The sequence below is a fragment of the Aspergillus japonicus genome, assembly GCF_003184785.1.
Source record: "Aspergillus japonicus CBS 114.51 unplaced genomic scaffold BO86scaffold_46, whole genome shotgun sequence".
Lineage (NCBI taxonomy): Eukaryota > Fungi > Ascomycota > Eurotiomycetes > Eurotiales > Aspergillaceae > Aspergillus > Aspergillus japonicus.
The window spans coordinates 35,844-54,820 of NW_020291683.1; the positions used below are offsets into that span (position 1 = coordinate 35,844).

At 56.2% G+C, this 18,977-nt stretch overlaps 8 protein-coding genes across 8 annotated transcripts; 3 read left to right on the top strand and 5 right to left on the bottom strand.

Moving 5' to 3' along the window:
- Nucleotides 1–17: 17 nt before the first annotated feature.
- On the top strand, nucleotides 18–3,469 carry BO86DRAFT_153098 (Rad4 family protein). Its single transcript, XM_025666332.1, has one exon. The coding sequence runs from the start codon at nucleotides 195–197 to the stop codon at nucleotides 3,354–3,356; it is 3,162 nt and encodes a 1,053-aa protein (XP_025525248.1). The 5' UTR covers nucleotides 18–194; the 3' UTR covers nucleotides 3,357–3,469.
- Nucleotides 3,470–3,507: 38 nt separating this feature from the next.
- BO86DRAFT_391065 (uncharacterized protein) lies at nucleotides 3,508–5,704 on the bottom strand. Its single transcript, XM_025672522.1, has 3 exons — nucleotides 5,471–5,704; nucleotides 5,177–5,419; nucleotides 3,508–5,119 (listed from the first exon to the last, which is right to left on the bottom strand). The coding sequence occupies exons 2-3, from the start codon at nucleotides 5,405–5,407 to the stop codon at nucleotides 3,584–3,586; spliced, it is 1,767 nt and encodes a 588-aa protein (XP_025525249.1). The 5' UTR covers nucleotides 5,408–5,419; nucleotides 5,471–5,704; the 3' UTR covers nucleotides 3,508–3,583.
- Nucleotides 5,559–6,175, bottom strand: BO86DRAFT_153096 (uncharacterized protein). Its single transcript, XM_025666331.1, has one exon. It carries the CDS (start codon nucleotides 6,080–6,082, stop codon nucleotides 5,660–5,662), a length of 423 nt encoding a protein of 140 aa, XP_025525250.1. The 5' UTR covers nucleotides 6,083–6,175; the 3' UTR covers nucleotides 5,559–5,659.
- Nucleotides 5,891–6,938, top strand: BO86DRAFT_391066 (HD domain-containing protein). The gene has a single exon (XM_025672523.1). The coding sequence runs from the start codon at nucleotides 6,293–6,295 to the stop codon at nucleotides 6,776–6,778; it is 486 nt and encodes a 161-aa protein (XP_025525251.1). The 5' UTR covers nucleotides 5,891–6,292; the 3' UTR covers nucleotides 6,779–6,938.
- Nucleotides 6,939–7,012: 74 nt separating this feature from the next.
- Nucleotides 7,013–7,615, bottom strand: BO86DRAFT_318511 (HIT family protein; the record flags this gene model as incomplete). The annotated part of the gene is made up of 2 exons (XM_025668214.1): nucleotides 7,013–7,130; nucleotides 7,203–7,615. The coding sequence occupies 2 exons, from the start codon at nucleotides 7,613–7,615 to the stop codon at nucleotides 7,013–7,015; spliced, it is 531 nt and encodes a 176-aa protein (XP_025525252.1).
- Nucleotides 7,616–8,036: 421 nt separating this feature from the next.
- BO86DRAFT_411645 (Mob1 family protein) lies at nucleotides 8,037–9,948 on the bottom strand. Its single transcript, XM_025674598.1, has 2 exons — nucleotides 9,551–9,948; nucleotides 8,037–9,458 (listed from the first exon to the last, which is right to left on the bottom strand). The coding sequence occupies exons 1-2, from the start codon at nucleotides 9,782–9,784 to the stop codon at nucleotides 8,175–8,177; spliced, it is 1,518 nt and encodes a 505-aa protein (XP_025525253.1). The 5' UTR covers nucleotides 9,785–9,948; the 3' UTR covers nucleotides 8,037–8,174.
- Nucleotides 9,949–10,220: 272 nt separating this feature from the next.
- Nucleotides 10,221–12,282, top strand: BO86DRAFT_436091 (CobW family GTP-binding protein; the record flags this gene model as incomplete). Its single annotated transcript, XM_025675995.1, has 6 exons — nucleotides 10,221–10,341; nucleotides 10,455–10,538; nucleotides 10,605–10,619; nucleotides 10,717–10,813; nucleotides 10,876–11,425; nucleotides 11,529–12,282. 6 exons carry the CDS (start codon nucleotides 10,221–10,223, stop codon nucleotides 11,883–11,885), a joined length of 1,224 nt encoding a protein of 407 aa, XP_025525254.1. The 3' UTR covers nucleotides 11,886–12,282.
- Nucleotides 12,283–12,441: 159 nt separating this feature from the next.
- Nucleotides 12,442–15,159, bottom strand: BO86DRAFT_318530 (uncharacterized protein; the record flags this gene model as incomplete). The annotated part of the gene is made up of 1 exon (XM_025668216.1): nucleotides 12,442–15,159. One exon carries the CDS (start codon nucleotides 15,157–15,159, stop codon nucleotides 12,442–12,444), a length of 2,718 nt encoding a protein of 905 aa, XP_025525255.1.
- Between the last annotated feature and the right edge of the window lie 3,818 nt (nucleotides 15,160–18,977).

The window sequence follows — 18,977 nt, forward strand, 5'->3', positions numbered from 1 at the left end:
TCCTCAGCGTTTCTGCTCGTTGCTCTTTGTTCCGCCTTCAGCACATCTACTGTACTGTACAACACAACACGACAACCACCACCCCTTCCCTTCCCTTCCCTTACCATCCACTCACCTCCCTCCAATCCAACTGATAGACTACACACTTCTCTCCTCCGATTCATCCTCCCAAGTAGACCCAATCAATTGCGTGCATGCCCCCCTTCGTCTCGCGCAAGCGTGTCTCCGACGAGGATCCGCCCGCGCCCAAACGTCATAATGCGACGCCCGCCGTCGCCGCCGTACTCGACGATGACACCGACTCCTCCTCCACCGACTCCTCACTAAGCGACGTCCCTGACGATCTCCAAGACACCCCAAATCCAGGTAGTACCAATGACTCCGCCGAAGATAGCAGCAGTAGCGAGTCCGAGGAGGTCGATTGGGAGGATGCGTTCGAGTCCGGCACCGGCACCGCCAGCGCCAGCGCCGGGGGGGCCGCCACGCCACTAACACCCTCGATCCTCGCCCCCGTCCACCAACACCAGGACCTCGAATTGACCCTCGACAAGAACGAAGTCCACCTGGCCGACATCGTCGAGGGCAAGAAGGCCCCCTCCAAGATCGAGCGCCAGATCCGCATCACCACCCACTGCCTGCACGTGCGCTTCCTGCTCTACCACAACGCCCTGCGCAACGCCTGGGCCAACGACCCCAAGCTCCACGAGATCCTGCGCCGGAAGCTCCCACCCGCCCTGCACCAGGAAGTCAAGAAATGGCGTGTCTCGTCGGGGCTGGAGCTGCCCGACCAAAAACCGCCGGAGAAGAAGCCCACCCGCAAGGGCAAGGGGAAAGGAAAGGGCAGGCAGCACCAAGAAAGTCGACCGTCTGAGCGGGACTGGACCGAGGGCTCCGAGCGGCTGGAGGCGGGACAGCCCGACTTGAGTCGCGGGGACCCGATCATCCCGCTGCTCAAGGTCCTGGCCGCCTACTGGAAGAAGCAGTTCACGATCACGGCGCCGGGCCTGCGCAAGCAGGGGTATCGACCGATGGCGCAGCTGGAAGCGCAGATCGCCTCGCTCCGGAACGACGCGCACGACCCCGCCATCCACGGGGAGCGGATCGCGGACCTCGACGAATTCCGCCAGGCGGCCGAGCGCATGCAGGGCTCGCGCGATCTGGGCGCGCAGCTCTTCACGGCGCTGCTCCGCGCCCTCGGCATCGAAGCCCGCCTGGTGGCCAGTCTACAGCCGCTGGGGTTTGGCTGGACCAAAGCCGAGACCTACACCCCCAAGCAGCAGTCCACTAAACCCGCCGACACCGAGCCCGCGACCGACGCATCGACTGCAGCGGCCGATACGGACGAAGTCATGGGCCTGGAATCCGACAGCAGCAGCGACGCCGCAACCGAACCGCCATCGCGCAGCAACAGCAAGAACCTCAGGGGATACGACAAAGACCTCCCGTTCCCGATCTACTGGACCGAAGCCGCCTCGCCGATCACGCACGAGATCATCCCCGTCGACGCGCTGGTCCTCCCCAACGCCGTGGCCACCACCCCGGAGCTGCAGGCGGCCTTCGAACCGCGGGGCGCGAAAGCCGAGAAGGCCAAGCAAGTGATCAGCTACGTGATCGCCTACTCCTCCGACAAGACGGCCAAGGACGTCACGACCCGGTACCTGCGGCGACGGACCTGGCCCGGCAAGACCAAAGGCTTCCGCATCCCCGTCGAGAAGATCACCATCCCCACCCAGCACAAAAGCAAACGCAGCAGCCGCCCCGCAGCCCCAACAACAATCACCTACGACTGGGCGCGCGTCGTGCTCCGCGTCTACGAACGCTCCCCCAAGCACGAGACCGCCATCGACGCCCTGGAAAACAGCACGACGCTCCTGCCCAACCAACCCGAACGCAAGAACGCCACCGCCACCGGCGAGACCCCAGACACCCTGCAAAGCCTCCGCGCCTCCCCCGACGTCGTGCTGGAACGCTTCCTCCGGCGCGAAGAGGCCCTCAAGCCAGGCGCGCAACCCGTCCGCACCTTCACGGCAGGGAAGGGCCCCAAAGCCAAGACGGAACTCGTCTACCGACGCGCCGACGTCGTGCGATGCCAATCCGCCGAGAGCTGGCACAAGGAAGGCCGGCAGATCATGGCCGGCCAGACGCCCCTGAAACACGTGCCCATCCGCGCCGTCACGCTGCTTCGCAAGCGCGAGGTGGACGAGTACGAGCGCGAGACCGGCCAGAAGCCCAAGCAAGGGCTGTACGCCAAGTACCAGACCGAATACATCATCCCCCCGCCCATCGTCGACGGCGTCATCCCCAAGAACGACTACGGGAATATCGATTGCTTCGTCCCGAGCATGGTGCCCCGCGGCGCGTGCCACGTCCCCTGGCCGGGCACGGTGCGCATCTGCAAGAAGCTGGGGATCGATTACGCCGAGGCCGTCACGGGGTTCGAGTTCGGGTCCAAGATGGCGGTCCCCGTCATTCAGGGGGTGGTCGTCGCGGCGGAGAATGAGGAGCTCGTGAAGGATGCGTGGCGTGTTGAGGAGGCGGAGAAGCGGAGGAAGGAGGCCCGCAAGGCTGAGGCCAGGATCTTACAAACCTGGCGGAAGTTTTTGTTTGGGTTGAGGATTGCGCAGCGCGTGCGGGAGGAGTATGGGGGTGGGGATGGGGAGGCCGGGGAGGGCGATCGGGAGAGGGAGGAAAGGAATCCGTTTACGAGGCAGGTGGTGGGACAGGTTGCGGAGAGTGCGGGGGGGACACCTGGGGTTGAGGCTGGTGCTGGGGAAGGGAATGGGGATGGTGGCGGGTTCTTACTTCCTGGCGAGGATGAGGAAGATCGCGGCGGAGGCTTCCTCCTTCCTGGCGAAGACAGCGAGTCAAACCGAGGCGGAGGCTTCCTCCTCCCTGGCGAAGACGACTCGTCAGATCGCGGCGGAGGCTTCCTGCTCCCCGACCAAGAAGACGCCAACAACGACGAAGATGACGACGACGACAACGACAACGAAAAGCTGATCATCGTCCATCAACGTCGCCAACGGGCTACCCCACCTCTCGCCGTTGCTGCTGATACTGGCGATGATGATGACGACGACAATACCCCCGCTACGGCTCCCAGCGATAGCGACGAGGAGATGACTGGCGCCGGCGCTGGCTCTGGCGCTGGCTCCGGGAAATCCCAGGCAGACGCCATCTCGCTCAGCTCCTCCAGCTCCGACAAGGAACTGTCCCCTCCTCCGGACGAGATTCCCGACTCGGAAGACGACGAGGAGAAGTTCGTTGCCGAGTATAAACCGCCGACCACACGCAGACGGACGCGTGGTGGGGGCAGAGGAAGAGGAAGAGGCCGAGGTCGAGCGAGAGGGAAATGATAGCCTGCTTGCTTGCAGCCCAGGCGCTTTCGGTGTATCTTTTGATCAGTGGCGTTGGTGGATTGTAAACCCTAATCGGAGCATGTAGAGGAATGGTGCACAACGACGGGATGTGAAATGCAAAACATGTATTATATTATGATGTATGGGTCTGTTTTCTACTATATTGGCATGGGTATAACTATCAACGTAAGCATGGCTCATATACGGTCTATCACGTATCATCATCATAATCTTCGTCTGGAGGCCAACGGCGTCTGATCAAGGTACCCTCTCTCGAACTCGTCCACATCTATATCGGCGTCCAGGTCGAAGTCCCCAATCGGACTGATATGCACCGCTGGCGACGCGATGGGACTATGCGCGACGCGCGGCCGGGACTTGAACACACTGGCGTAGTCCGCTTCCTCGTTGAACAGTTCATCGCGCGGGGTGGAGGCCCGGCTGGGAGATGGCTGTTTCCGGGGCGTCTCGAATTGGTTGACAGGGAACGAGGGACGAGGCCGATGTGATCGGAATCGTTCCCGAGGCTTGATGTGTGTAGGTGGTGGGACTAGAGACATCGATTTGCGGGTTCGTTCAACAAGGGTAAATCTATTGCTTGTGTTCGTATTGAGTTCGGGATGTTTCTCGTCTAAAGCGGAGCCATGATGGTCCTCTGTCTGTGTTGGTGGAATGTTCTCTTTCTTGGTCGTGGTGGGTTGAGCAGGTTGCTCTTGGTCGACAGGCGACAATGTGTTGCTCTCTTCAACCGGTGTGCTTTCCTCTGCCGGTGCGGAGGGAACAATGACAGGCAATTCGCGCAATTGTCTTGATTCGCTGACATGCCGACGATGTGTGGAGGGCCGACCATTGATGCGTGCGATGGCTTCTGTCATGGAGAACAGAAGGGTTCGGTCTTCGGCCTTCAGGGAAGCCCTTTCCACCGGCTCTCGGATGGCCCTGGAAATACTCGCAACGGTCAATGCTTGATGATCACGAAACACCAACGAAGGCTGTGTCTTCTGGGAGCTGGTCGACTCTACGCGATTGTGCTTCCGCATATCAACGCTGTATTGACGCCAGCGCTGCATGCGGGCGCGCTGACGGACGACTCGTGACTCCAGGTCGACCAGCAGATCCGGCCTAGTGTTCGCGGTAAGATCGTCGACGCTCGACTCCTTCGCTTTTGCCCAGGCAGACTCAAAGGGCAGATCCAGAAAGCTATCATTAGTGCTCTGTGCGCCCGAGTGAAGCAGCGCATCAACCCATTGCTCGCGGCCATGCCAGTTGGCTCTGAGTTCGCCAGCCAACGCATCGAAGTCGACGTCATCACTAGAAATCGGTGGCGGCTGCTCAGTCGAACGCTCATCCAGCTGCCGTTCTTTGAGGTCCAGTAGCTGAGAGAACCTCGCCTGTGCATCTCTCGCTTGATCATAGTCGCTGTCAATATGGTTCAAGGAGGCCCGGTGAGCAATAATCAGAGGCAGCATCAGCTGATACTCCTGGAGGGTGAGGCCCTGAGCCATTGACAGGTTGGCAGCCACATTCTGAAGCCTGGAATCTGAAGAAGCAGCCAGCGTTTTCCGTAAGACGACAGTGGAGAATGAGGCAAGGAGCTCGTCGAGTTTCTCGCCTCTACAATCATCCAGCATTGACTTCCGAAGGATTATTTCCCTGCCCAGGTCACCTTGCTTCTTCAACTCGGATAGCACGCGGAACAAGGCGGCGCGCAGATTGACGGACTGCAGCGGCTCGAGTGGAGGGAAGAAGGGGCGGAGTTTCTAGGCCACTGATCAGTCGGGCATGTTTGTTTATGTCAAAGGTAAGCGACGACGTACATCGCGTGCGGTGTCTGGATCCCAGATGGTGACTAGCTGGTAGAGAGCCCATTCGACGAGCTTGAGGCGCTGGCGCTGGTTCTGCGAGGTATCGGCCAGCGAGCGGAGGGTGATGTTGGGCCAGTCACGGTGCGTCTCCAGTTGGAGCAGCCGGAGGTTGCGGACAAACACGACGAGGGGCGGCGGGGGGGACCAGTTCGGGGTTTTGGGACGGGGAGTTCGGGCTTGCATGATGAATTACATCTGGCGATGTTAATTGCTGACCGTGAGAGAGTCAGAAGACAGACAACGTACCAGGATATACGGTAGAGGGAAGAGAAAGTCACTCGAGTGACGGAGGAGAGGCAGATGGGCGGGGCGAGAGAGAGCAGGTCGTCGGAGCCAACCCGGGAATATGAGGCGTCAACTTAAGTCAACAAAGAGCCCAAACGAGCAGATGGGTAGGACTTGGCAGTGACCCCACGATCAGACCTGTCCAGCTGATCAGAGTGAGCTCCAATTGCTGCTGCCACGACGGGGATGGCTCCGTAGGGATTGGACTGGAAGCATATCCATGCTGAGATGAAGATGGCGGCAGCAGCTCAGCGCACTGCATCCTCTCCTCCTCCCCGATCGGTGGACCATCCGAAGCCAAACCCAATCAGGTAAACACCGCTTTTTCTCCCCGCGTTTGCGTTTCTCTCTCTGCCTTTCTCGATCTTGCGATTTCCAGTCCTTTTCTCTTCTTCCCCTCTTCCTCTTCTTCAACCTCCTTCCTCTTGGGCTGTGATCATATACCCCTAGAACATCCACCAACCCTCTTCCTTCGCCAAGCAAAACACCTATCCCGCTCTCAAAATGGGCTCCGAAACCCCCACCAACGCCCTCTGGACCACCCAGTCCGGTAAGTAGACCCCTCGCAAACATCACCACGCTCCAAACAAACTCACCTAATTAAACTCCAACCAAGTCCTCGCAACCCTGCCCCACCCGCCCGAAGAGAACGCCAGCACGCCCATCCCGTTCTTCCACCTCCTGGAGCGGCTGAAGACGACCAAGCGCGAGGGCTGGCGCCGGTTCGGGATTAACGCGGGCGAATCCATCTCGGACCACATGTACCGGATGTCGATCATGACGATGCTAGCGCCGGCGGCGCTGGCGCCGCGGCTGAACCTGGCGCACTGCATGAAGATGGCGCTGATCCACGACATGGCCGAGTCGCTGGTGGGGGACATCACGCCGGTGGACAAGGTCGACAAGACGGAGAAGGCGCGGCGCGAGGCGGCCGTGATGGACTACATCGCCGGCACGCTGCTGGCCGGGGTGCCGGGCACCGGCGCGTCGACGGGGCAGGAGATCCTGGCCGTGTTCCACGAGTACGAGGCCAACGAGACGCTGGAGGCGCAGTTCGTGCACGACGTCGACAAGATGGAGCTGCTGCTGCAGATGGTCGAGTACGAGCGCGCCAGCGGCGTGGACCTGACGGAGTTCTGCCATGTGGCCGGCCGGATCCAGTTGCCCGAGGTGAAGGAGTGGGCGGCGACGGTGATGCAGGAGCGGGAGGCGTTCTGGGCTGGGAAGCAGGCGGCCGCTGCTGCTAACGGGTCGTCGTCGTCGGCGTGAGAGCGGAATGATGGGGCAATGACATATCTCCGGCGTTGTTGTTTTTGGGAGGGGCGTTTGATTAGGAAACCCACGATCACGATGGGGAAACATGAGATTCGGACATAGAGATTCGTTGAACCTACGGTTATAGACTAGCATGAATCAATCATAGCGCTCTACATCTGCAGCACTGCACTGTACACGTATATACTGGATATACAACGCCCCCCTTCCCCGAAGCCGACGCAAAAATCACTCATCCCCCTCCTTCTCCATCTCCATCTCCCTCATCAAAAACCTCGCCTCTTGCTCCATCTCCTCCAAACTCCTAGGATGTCTATCCTCATCATCCACCTTGGGAAACTTCCTCCTTCGGCCTCCATTCTCCCCCTTCCCCTCCACCGCTACACTATCCCCCGGCCCATCCTCCCGCTTCTCCGACAAGATCCTCCCCAAATCGCCCTCCTCCCCCTCCAACAACTCATAAACCGCATCCACGCCGCCCCGCGCCTCCAGATCCAGCTTCTTCCTCGGGATCACATGCGCATGCACGTGCGGCACGCTCTGGCCGGCGTCCACGCCATCCTGGATGGCGATGTTGAGGCTGGAGGCGCCGTACACGCGCTCGACCATGCGGGCGACGCGGCGGACGGTCAGGAACAGGTCGGAGGCTTCGGGCGGGGTGAGGTCGGCGACGCGGGGCACGCCGCGGCGCGGCGAGACGAGCACGTGGCCCGGCAGGATGGGCTTGAGGTTGACGAGGGCGTAGGAGTAGCGCGTCAGGTGGAAGACCTGCGTGGTCACGGGGAAGGGGCCGAAGTGGATCGGGCTGGCGTTGCGGATGGCGGTGGCCATGGCGGTGGACAGTTTCGTGGCGGCGGTGGTTGCGGACGCCGGGGTTGCGGGGGGCATTGTTGGTGGTGGTTGTTGTTGTTCTTGAGGTGTGGTGGAAGGAGAAGAGGAGGAGGGTGGGTTTGGTGGGGGATCGATTGGCATTGGATTGAGTTGTCTGGTTTTATGGGGGAGGATTTGGAAGGGAGAGGAGAGGTTGGTAGGTATATAGAGCAAGTAGAAGGAGATGTTGACTGAAGATCGCAGCGCAGGGTTGAAGTAGAAACAACTCAGTGGAGACCGATCGTCATAGCTCGAACTAGCTCTGAATGCACAAAAAAAACAGCAGCTCCTGTCGCCGGATTTAGCCGGACTTTACCACATCTCTACCTACCTAGGTATACATCTACTCTACTCGCCTCCCACAACAAATACAACACCAGTAGGGTATCATTAATTCTCGCTCGAGTTCGTATATTACATCGCTTTCCCACCCCCTCGGATCCAAAATCACACAAAATACAAACCGTGGTATAGACACAAGGCATCACATGAAAACGGAAACAATCGCGCAGCCGTACCTTTACTCCTTCTGCGCCGGCTCGGCCTCTGTGGTCTCAGTAGACAACTCGTCAGCTGCTGTCGTTTCTTCTGTCGAAGGTTCCTCCGTCGGAGCTTCTTCCGCGCCATCCATCGCCTCTACTTCGGCCTCCTTGGGCTGCTCCTCCTCCGCAGCTTCCGGCGCAGCCTCAGCTTCAGCTTCAGCGTTCTTCTCGGCCTTGCTCTCGGGCTCGGCCTCAGGCTCAGGCTCAGTCTCGGTTTGTGGTGCGATCTCTGGTTCATCCGCGTGTACCTCTGCAACAGTGACTTGCGATGCAGGGCTACCGGGTGACGTCTGCTCAGCAACCTGCTTGGGCTCTTCAGTAGCTTGCGGTGCCGGTTGAGGCTTGCTCGGACCACCGGCAGCGGCGGCAGCGGCGGCCACTGCGGCAGTAGCCGCGGCCACAGCCTGCTGCTTCGGCTGATCATCATCCTCAGCACTCTCATTGATGGTCGTCACCCCGGAGCTGATCGACGAGCTGCCCTTGTGCCGCCTCGTGGTGGCGCCCGTACTGATCGACACGGGCTCCATACTCACCGGGAACGGCTCGTTCTCCTTCCGCAAGATCGTCACCCTCCGTCCATCCCCATGCTCCAACCCCGTCGTCGCCCCCGCCGCTGCCGCAGCCGCCGGTTGCTGCTGAACAGTATCCAATCCCTCCGCTTCGGCAGGCACCGTGTAATTATCCTCTGGAATCAGACTGTACATGTCACAGACGGTCTTGAAGAAGATATAGAGTCCATCGTGGCCTTCCACCTGCCAGAACACCTCCCGGTGCTGGAACCACGCATGCGCGAAGATGCGATACAGCCGGCGGAAGATGTTCGTCAGGTGCCGCATGCTCGCCTGGGCGCCGCCGCCGCCCTCCGCGGCCAGCGTCAGGCGACTGGGGAAGTATTTGGGCGAAGTGAGGATGTTGGTCGCCCAGTCGAGGGTGTGGCAGCAGTAGTCGATGGCGCAGCAGGCCTTGGGCGGGTCGTGGACGGCGCAGAGGTACTGCCACTCGGAGGCCCGCATTTCCGGGCAAGTCTGCGCGGAGCAAGGGGGGGAATCGGCGAAGAAGGCGACGATGAGGTTGTTGACTTTCATCGTCAGGAAGCGGCAGAGCTCGTACAGCCAGAGCGAGCGGTCGACGCCCTCCGGGGGCTCCGCCAGCTGGATCGCAACATCGCGGCTGATGGGAATAACGGTATCGGAGCCCTCGGGTCGCGTGAAGTGGTTATACAGGGCCTTGAGGTGTTCCTGAAGTTGGAAGGGGGAGTCGAGCTACAGAGCCGAGGCAAAGGAGGCTGGGGGTCAGCAGGAGGGAAGATAAGCAGTCTCGCGACCAAACCCGGTTGGCAAAACTCATTCCATACCTGTGAAAGAGGAATCAACGGCGGACCAAAGGCCATATCGATGGCTCGAGTGCCCGGGCGAATGCGGCGAGTTGAGCCATCCTCGGCGGTTTGCGAAGCGCCCAGCAATTGCTCCGTCTCGGAGTCGAAGGACTCGCCGACCGAGGGTGATTTGGGCCCGATCTGCACCTCAGTAAACGGGGGCGGACTGGGTAAACGTGGGGAGCTGGCTTGCGAAACTCCCGCAGTAGCCATGACGGGTCAGAAAGAAAAAGGAGTGAAACTGAAAGAAGGAATGGAGTGGTTCAGAAGAAAAGCGAATGAAAGAGTAGTATTCCAGCCAGCTGGGAGGGAGAAGGAGGAGGAGGAGGAGGAGGAAGAAGCAGATTAGGTAGACGAGACGACAGCACTGCAAGGTCCGACGGGGGTTCGATAAACAAGCCGCTAAGAGTTAGATAAGATGCCGCGCGGGAAAGAAAGTTCCAGCCGCTGCCGTTCACCGCCCAACGGACCGCCTTTTGCCCTAAGCCCTAGGACCTGGCCTCATGGGGGAAAACGTCATTCCCGGAGCCATTCATCCCCCGGCTTTACTTCTACTACTACTACTGCTACTGCTACTACATACATACTATATCTAAGTCCATATCTTATACTCAGTACCTCTGCAAAGACCAACACCTACAACTACAATATGGACGACGAAGACGCCCCTCCCCAGTTGGTGGATGTATCCCAGCTACCAGCATCAGCGCCATCGACGTCAGAGGACACCCCGGAGGTTCAAGCCCGCGTGCCCATCACGCTTGTGACTGGTATGATGCGCGCGCCGCAATCCGTTTTACGTACCTCTACTTCCTAGAGTAGTAGGAACGAACAAACAAAATAGAACCCTGTAGATTCTAATCCTCGTCATCATATCCACAAGGCTACCTAGGAGCCGGCAAAACCACCCTCCTGAACTACATCCTTACCGAGAAGCATGGCAAGAAGATCGCCGTGATCATGAATGGTCAGTTATTTTTGTCTTCTAGTCCTTAGCTCCAGACAAATCTGGGAGGTATATACTAAGCTCAAGTAGAATTCGGAGATTGTAAGTTAGGAATCTCCAAAGATTATGTGCTACACCACCTCAGTCCCTGGTGCTTGGACCTTTGACACCTTTGGCTGATACACACCGCAAAAAAAAGCCACCGATATCGAAAAGCCCCTCACAGTCAACCAAGATGGTCAGGAGGTGACCGAATGGATGGAAGTGGGGAATGGCTGCATCTGTTGCTCCGTAAAGTAACACTCATCCCTCCTCTCCCCTCCCCACCCCAAACAAAGATCCTAATCCCACAAACCAGAGACTCCGGCGTAATGGCCATTGAATCCCTCATGGCCCGCCGGGGTACCTTCGACTACATCCTCCTCGAAACCACCGGCCTCGCCGACCCGGGCAACATCGCCCCGATCTTCTGGGTCGACGACAACCTGGGCAGCAGCATTTACCTCGACGGGATCGTCACCCTCGTCGACGCGAAGAACATCCTACATCTGCTAGACGCGCCGACCCCGGAGGAGACGGTGTCCAGCCACGCTACGACCACCTCCTCCAGCACAAGCCACGATCAAGATCACGACCACGACCCAAACAGCCCCGTCCTCTCCATGGCGCACATGCAAATCTCCCACGCCGACGTGATCATCCTCAACAAAGCCGACCTGGTCACCGCGGCCGAGCTCGCGCGCGTCCGCGACCGCATCGTCGCCATCAACAGCGCCGCCCGCATCCACGTCACAGACCACAGTCAGACGCCGCGGATCGAGGGCGTGGTGCTGGATCTGCACGCGTACGACCACCTCGACGATGGGGCGGTCGAGTTCGCCCAGAAGGGGCATAGTCATATCGATCCGGTCCGTTTCTGCCCCCTCCCCCCTGCGATTTTCTTCTGTTAAACTTGCCGGGAGAACCCTGACTGACTTTTATCCTTGATGTGTCAATTCCAATGGTGAACAGGCGATTTCCACCATCGCACTTACAACCGGCCAAATCACCCCGGCGCAAGTCCCCCTCGTCGATGAGTGGCTGCGCTCGGTTCTGTGGGACTCGAAGCTCCCGGCTATCGCTGGGCGGGAGGCGCAAACCCCCAAGCTGGACTTTGATATTCATCGGCTGAAGGGCATCCTCGTGATCGAGGATGGAACGACACGGATCATCCAGGCCGTGCGCGACGTGTTTGAGATCCGGGATGCCGAGCCCGCGGAGGACTCCAAGACGCAGTGCAAGATTGTGCTGATCGGGCGGGGACTGGGGCCAGACGCGCTTCCATGGCAGCGCAACTTCGAGGAATACCTCAAGCGAGACGGGAAATGAGGGAATGATACCACGAAAGAAAGAACAACACCACTAAATTCATTTTCAGAGTAATACAGATGTTACTGGAAGGTTATGAAGAACCACTGTACATAAACGGCCTTAACTGGCGCAGGAAAGGTAAACCCAAAACAATAGTCAGCCGTCTGGTCGTTAGTCATGAAAAGAAATGCAAAGACAAAACACCAAACTCCACCCAAGATTCTGAAGCTGCTGTCAGGTTCTGTCGTATCTGGTAGAGAAGTATCTCATGATCAAAAGAGAAGCCAAGCAAATTGAAGGAATGTCCACCGATCACCTGGCAAGAGGTATAGACAACACTCAATAAATCAGGTTAGCCGAGGATAACGTGGCAACTCCATTGCGCCATGTGCCCGCTAGAGAGAAAAAAGCAAGTATCGAAAGATCGCTTGAAATTAAAGTAAATGTACAGTGCAAAATCGCTAGGGGTATCGCGCACTGTTGGGTCTCACATCTGGGACCCACAAACATGGCTGGAAACAACTCGTGGTTTTCCTGTGAAGGACTTTTCTAGATGCAATTCGCCGTTTACGTGTCACACACACGCCGATGTCTCTTCTTCAAGTGCTGGGTTGATTGGTAGATGGGAGTCGCATAAGTAATTGGTTGGTTCGTGTAAGCTCTGGCGAGGAGCATATCCCAGGGCGGAACGAATGCTGATGGGGGAATATTGATCAGTCTCAGTGTCCAACTGCTTCGCCTCGCGGGACTTGATCGCGGGGTTTATAGGTAGAATCGAATGCATGAGAGAAGAGACTGAGCGCGACGATTCTTGTACGGACCAATCCGGGTCGTCCATGAGAGCATGTCCGAGATCTGCCAATGGGGCCGGATACAGATCAGTCGATTGCGTGGCTGCCGACGAGATCGGAGACTCCTGCAGCCTCCCGTTCTCAGACAAGGTGTTTACTGAGTGAGGCTTCAGCGAGTAGGCCGAGTTACACTCAACCTCATCGAGTTCACGAAACAGGTGGGCCGTATCCGAAGGCACATCATCCGCATGGTCTCTTGTGTAATTGCGATAGCATTCGTCAATTCCCGGGTCGAATCCCAAGTCGTTCTCATCTAGTCCTCGAAGAGTGATACCATAGGACTCTTGGCCGTTCTCGAAGGTCGTTGGGTTCAAAACTCCTGCTGCAGTTGACCCTGAATATGCATATCCACTTGACCTCCGATGTTCTAATGGTGCTGAGCTACTCTCAGCAGCCTTGTCGTCTTGTAAAGAAGCCTGCTCCCAATTTCTATGCACAGCGTCCTGCTCGCTGCCCGGCGAAAGACCGAACCGTCCATTTGCATCCTGCAAGGACGTGCGACCGTCATAAATATAGCTGCCGCTATCCATGGGGGGACGTTGTTGAGGGAGAAATGTCGCTCGGACGTCGTAAATCGGCAGCGTGCTATTGTGCAACGCTACACCAAGACCAGTGTGAGTGGGAGGCATGCGAGAAATAGTCGAGACCATCGCTCCTCGCTCGCGTGGAAACAGACCCAGCAGTTCTTTTGCTGATAGTCGATGTCGAGGAATGGGGCTCAGACAGATCGAGACTAGCCTGCGGTAGTAGTCAGGCACATCCACCTCTTCACCTAGCATCAGAGGCCGTGGCTGACGCTCCGGCTCATCCTCCTCCATTGCCAAGGCCCATAGAGTCATTCCCAACTGGAAGATGTCGGTCTTCACCCCAATATACATGGATATCCGCTGATTACTCTCGATCTTGGCGGCGATCTCTGGGGGCTCCCACCCCACCGGGCAACCCCGGCGATTGATATCAATGATCTTGGCGTTGTCGTCAGCATCCACCACAATGTTGGACAAAGTGAAGTCTCCCTGCACGTAGCCAGCTTCATGAATCTCGCACAGTCCACGGACAATCTGTCGTGCCCAGCGCTCCCGGCGTTCCCATGATATCGTACCCCGGTTCTCATATAGAAGATCAACCAACGCACCCTTCTCGGCGAAACCGATAAGCAATCCTTTTACATTCTCTTCGTCATCATCAACCACGACTCCCTCCACCTGGACAACATCCGGGATTCCCTGCAAGGCATGAAGGGCGTTGATCTCGTATAGAAATTCGTCCACCGTGTCGGGGCCAGGAATCTCCTTTTTGATGAATGTCTTGCCATCCAGCTGCACATTGTATACGAATCCCGACAAATGTGACTCGAAATGCAGTTGGTTTTCGCGAACTAGTCGTGCTTCTGGTAAGTGTCCAATACAAGAAACTGGCGGGTAAGGGATTATCTCGTTCACATCCTCGGTGACGTGCACATGCAGCCGACCGTCTCGAGTTTCCAATTTCAGGTTGGTGACGGTGTCATAGAATTGTATCTCTGGCAATGATTCGCGGAGAGATTCGTAGATGCGTGCACACTTGTCGCGTTGGTAGCGTAGCTCGCGGAGGTCCTGCTCCAGGGAATCGAGCGGCGCACCGCGATAGTCGCAGGATATGGTGACTCTCCGCCAACGGTTAGGCGTCTCTGCATAAGTAACGAAGAACTTTTCTCGTTCGGAGCGATCCCGAAAGTGCATGCTCAAATTCAGAATCCAACGCTTTTCCAGCTCCATCTCGAGAGTCTCGGATGGTGGCTCCTCGGGAACATCTGTCATGTCAGGGTAGGGGTTGGGGTTCCATTCCGAGCGGATCTCGTTATCCTCATTCGTCTCGCTCGGGAGGTCAACCGTGGGCTCGTTCGGGTCTTCGCGCCACTGAACCTCGGGAGCGGACAATCTGGGGTCCAGGGTGGGCGGTGGGGATCGCGTAGTTCGCTGGGACTGAGAACTCAGGGGACGACGTCGGTCGGCGGACACTGTCCGACGGGGTTCAAGTTCAGTTGGGGACAGCCGGTCGCGTCGCTCGGAATTCTGTCGTTTGAATGTTGTTGCCCGAGGCAATCCCACACCAACCTTGCGGGACAGTCGCCGAGTGAGATTATCGTGGGGCCTGCTTGGACGAGGGGGGGAGGACTTTGCGTCATGGTTATTGTGGTGGTGGTGGTGGTGGTGGTAATGAGAATGACTATTGTGGGCGGCCGGTGAATTGGGTTGTTTCGCAGTGGGGGACCCATTATTGTTGCCTGCGGGGGAAGATTGGGACGAAAGGTCTCGATCATCGCGGCCCAGCCATCGCCGTAGACCCAGGCGATGCCACATACTCTGCTTGGGACGTGGAGGGTCGGCCTTTTCCTCCAGCAACAATCCCAACGAACTCATCATCGGACTACAGGAACTGTCTGCAATCGAGACAGCCATCCGGCACGGCACGGTCGCTAATCGGTCGTACAGAGAACGACTGAGACACCCGAGGGGTTGGGACCGTGTTGTCCATAAGAATTGCCGACAGGATCTCTGGCGACCAGCAGCTGTGACTGTTCTCGCCCACACTCTCAAGTTATGCACGGGTAATGAGTCAACAAATAAGAGCAGATACGGAGGAAAGAAAAAAAAAATCGGTGGGTGGCAGGGCGCAGAGGGTTTAAAAAAAGAAACCAGGGGCCAAAAAGCAAAAGACCACCACCAGAATTTCACAGTGCGGTTGAAGGGAGGAAAAACACCAATGGACTGCAGGGGAACTGATTTATGAAACGGGATTGAGGAGATATAGAAAATTTTTCCATGTAGCTATGAATCATATGAATGAATCAAATAAAGTACCGGTAGTAGAAATGATAGATAAATACGAAAAATGATCACCCTGGAGAAGTCGGTGTGAATTTGGGTTGCTGGCTAAGGTAGACGCTGCTTTTGCCCAGTCCCACTGAGTGGTCACACAATGTTGTCAAGGGTGGTGGTATTACTGATGATGATGATGATGATGGTGATGGTGATGATGATGGCGATCGTAGGTGTTGGTTCCTGTCGCAGTGGTTTTGCTAGTGAGAATCAAAGGTAGAGGAGGTGACAATGTGATCAGATACACCAAGTATGGAGCGACCCAGAGCAAATGAAGATGAAGGGGAGGGGGAAAAGAGGCGGGGATGACGAGGAAGGAGAACCGCCAGAGAACCAGCAAGACAGACTAGTCGATTGTAGCCCGGCAGGCAGTCTAAGGCTGGTTGGGCTGAGATTTGCAACAAAAGATGAAAGGAAGAGAAGACCAAACTTGAAGGATTGGAGAGGAGGAGGAGAAGAATGGGCTGAGTGGTTGAACTAGAGAAACGAACAGAGAAATCAGTCGAGGTATGAATGACTGGAAAGGATAGAATTAAATTGAATAAACGCCTGCAGGTGAAATGGGAAATGGAGAAGGAGAGCAGGACAGAAACAATTTCCACCACCTATAAGGAATAGGGAGTGGAAGGGTGATAGAACATCACATAGAACAATCATCCACTAGTTTAGCTGATGACTATAAAGTACTTGGTTGCTTGCTATGAAGTCACTCTACTAACTATGTATGCTACACCCACCCAGTAGATTAACTAAACTAAACTAACAAACTAAACCGATTCACCAAAATACAACAAATCTGAGATCCAATGAGCAGCTTAAAATGCACGGCGGCCTGACAGACCGTGCCTGCCTGACTGATAATAAGAAGTAAACATCCACGGCAGCCTCAACCGAGAAGTAAAGAGAGGAGAAACGACGATAGCCTCAATTCTTCATCCCATCGCACGGCATCCGAACTACTGCAGACGCACAGCCCAAGTTCCTTCTCGAAGCCTGTCCCCGTTCGCTCGTTCCTCGCCCCGATTTCTCCGATCATCCCAAAAGCAGAATATATGATAGTTATATTTTTCTTGACATCCATCCCGCCGGGCTCCTCTTGTCTATTCCGGAACAGACTCAATCCTCTCCCTCCCTCCCTCCCTTCCACTTCCCCCCGCCCCAACCCAACCATCACATTTTCGACTACAACGTTCAGGTTCAGGTTGACACTATCGGGACTAATCGCAATGACGAAAAATGCGGACCATATCGCAATATCACCCACCTCCTGGGATTTCCAGGGTACCCGAGCGTATCGCGCAGACCAGCTTGGAACCAGCCACGCTGTACAAACAACCAGCCGCTCGGGGAGTGGGTGCGGGCATGCACCTGGCAGGGCAGAAGATTGAGCTTCTCTGTATGGCTCTGTACTGTACACCTGGATCCAATCGCCCGGCAAAGATAAGTGACGATGGTTCGTCTTTATACTTCAAACGGCCGGTTTCCCAACTTGAGTATACCTCGTCATCATCGTCACCCACATACAGCAAACAAGAAACAGAAACAGAATAAGAGAAAATGCTGCCTTCACCATCAACCACTGATGCTCAGGATTGGTTTAGACTTTCATCTAGTTCTTAGAAAGTGAAGCTTCCACTCAGATAAGGAGAAACCCGAACTGCAAACTTCTCGTGCAATCGCCGGCCAGGATGATGCAGCCAATCACTCTCCTCCAGTTCAGGCTCCCGGGCAGTTCCATAACCTTGGAACCTACTGGACCTCCAGCTTACTCGTGACTTCAATTTCCATTTCTTAATACTTCTTAAGCGTATAGGTAAGTATAAACTGACTGATTATGGAGAATTAAGTAGGGATAAGGTATTGAAGCAAATACCCTTGTAGTCCAGCGTCCAGCACTAACCATGCAGGTTACTCCCCTCCCACTTTCCCCCTCCTTGGCCTATGTATCTATCCCCCCCTTCTCCCCCCTCTATACAGCGACAACACAGCCTACCCTCATCAACGAATCCACCTCAGCACAGTAACCTCTATAATAATCCATATAGCCCCCCATCCAAAATCACTCACCACTCCACCCAGAACCCAGAAATCCAGAAGCCACCAAACGATCCGAGCCACGCTACCCCCGCCTGGCCTACCTCACATCAAACCTCTCACCCATCCCCGATAAGCCCCCCCGCGGAGAATCCCGGATCACACTACACTATACCCCCAATAATGGCACCTAAAGCACTCCCCTCCCCTCTTACTCACCTGCATATGTATACTTCCCTGTTGCATGGAACGTTTTCCAGTAGTAGTGTACATGTATGTACAGCACTTTACGTGAAGGCCTACATCAAACATGATTCTTTCTTTCCTTTTTTTTTTTTTTGCTTCCATTATCGAACAACCCAATCCCAGTTGTCTCGTTGTCGCCGATGTGGCCTATGCTAGCTAAAAAGTATACAGTACATAAACCGTCGAAGTGGGAACAGTACAATCAAGCGTAAGTGTACAGTACAGTCCCAGTCCAGTCCATAAACCAGTATAAAGGCACCCAACACCTAACGACAGTATGTATATAACACAACAATCCACATCGTGGGAGATACATGCAGTACCCCAGCACAGAAATAATACCACACTCCTTGAGGGAGACAAAAGCAGCGGAGGGGGGAAACCCCCCCCCGGAAGACCCCCCCCCCCCCAATGCCGTCCAATGACTTCATTGGTGCAACACCAAGTATCTACCTACCTGCCCAGGTACAGCACACTACAGCACAGCACAGCTAGCTACCAGGGAAGCTGGGGTAGGCCAGGCCCCATGTGGATTGGATTCCAACTGCTGGGATTTAGAACTGTACGCACGTCTCCCTACGGGTTACTCTCTTTTCTTTTTCAGGCGCAGGGGGGGCTTGAAATCTTCCAGCTGGATGCTGTTAATAGATAGAATAGTAAGAAGGGGGGGGAGCGGGGTTGCTCCAGCTGATTTTGCGGATGGGCTCGGAAGTTGATTTCGGAAGGCGAAGGTACTGATTGAGCTTGGAGTAAGTGGGTGTATGTGATATAGGTTAGTAGTAGGAAGTGTCGAGGAGCAGAGATTCAAGACCTTTTCTTCGTTCACAGGGGGATTTCCGCTACGAAGGGGAGCGCGGCTTACAGCTTACAGTGACCGGGCGTCCAGTCTTCCTGTTGTAGGCTCCAGGCGTTGGCAGCATATATCCGCTGCGTGATCCAGCAATGGAAGTCACCTAGGTCAGAGTCTGAAGGAGCTTCCTTGGTACTGTCTCGCGTCTCATTCTAGCTTCAGGCAACACGGTCGATGAAAAAGCTCGACGTTCGCGTGCTACCGTGCGTGATGTGTTTTCATACTTCCCTGAGTACGTGCAGAAGCAAATGATTCGTTTTATAAGCGC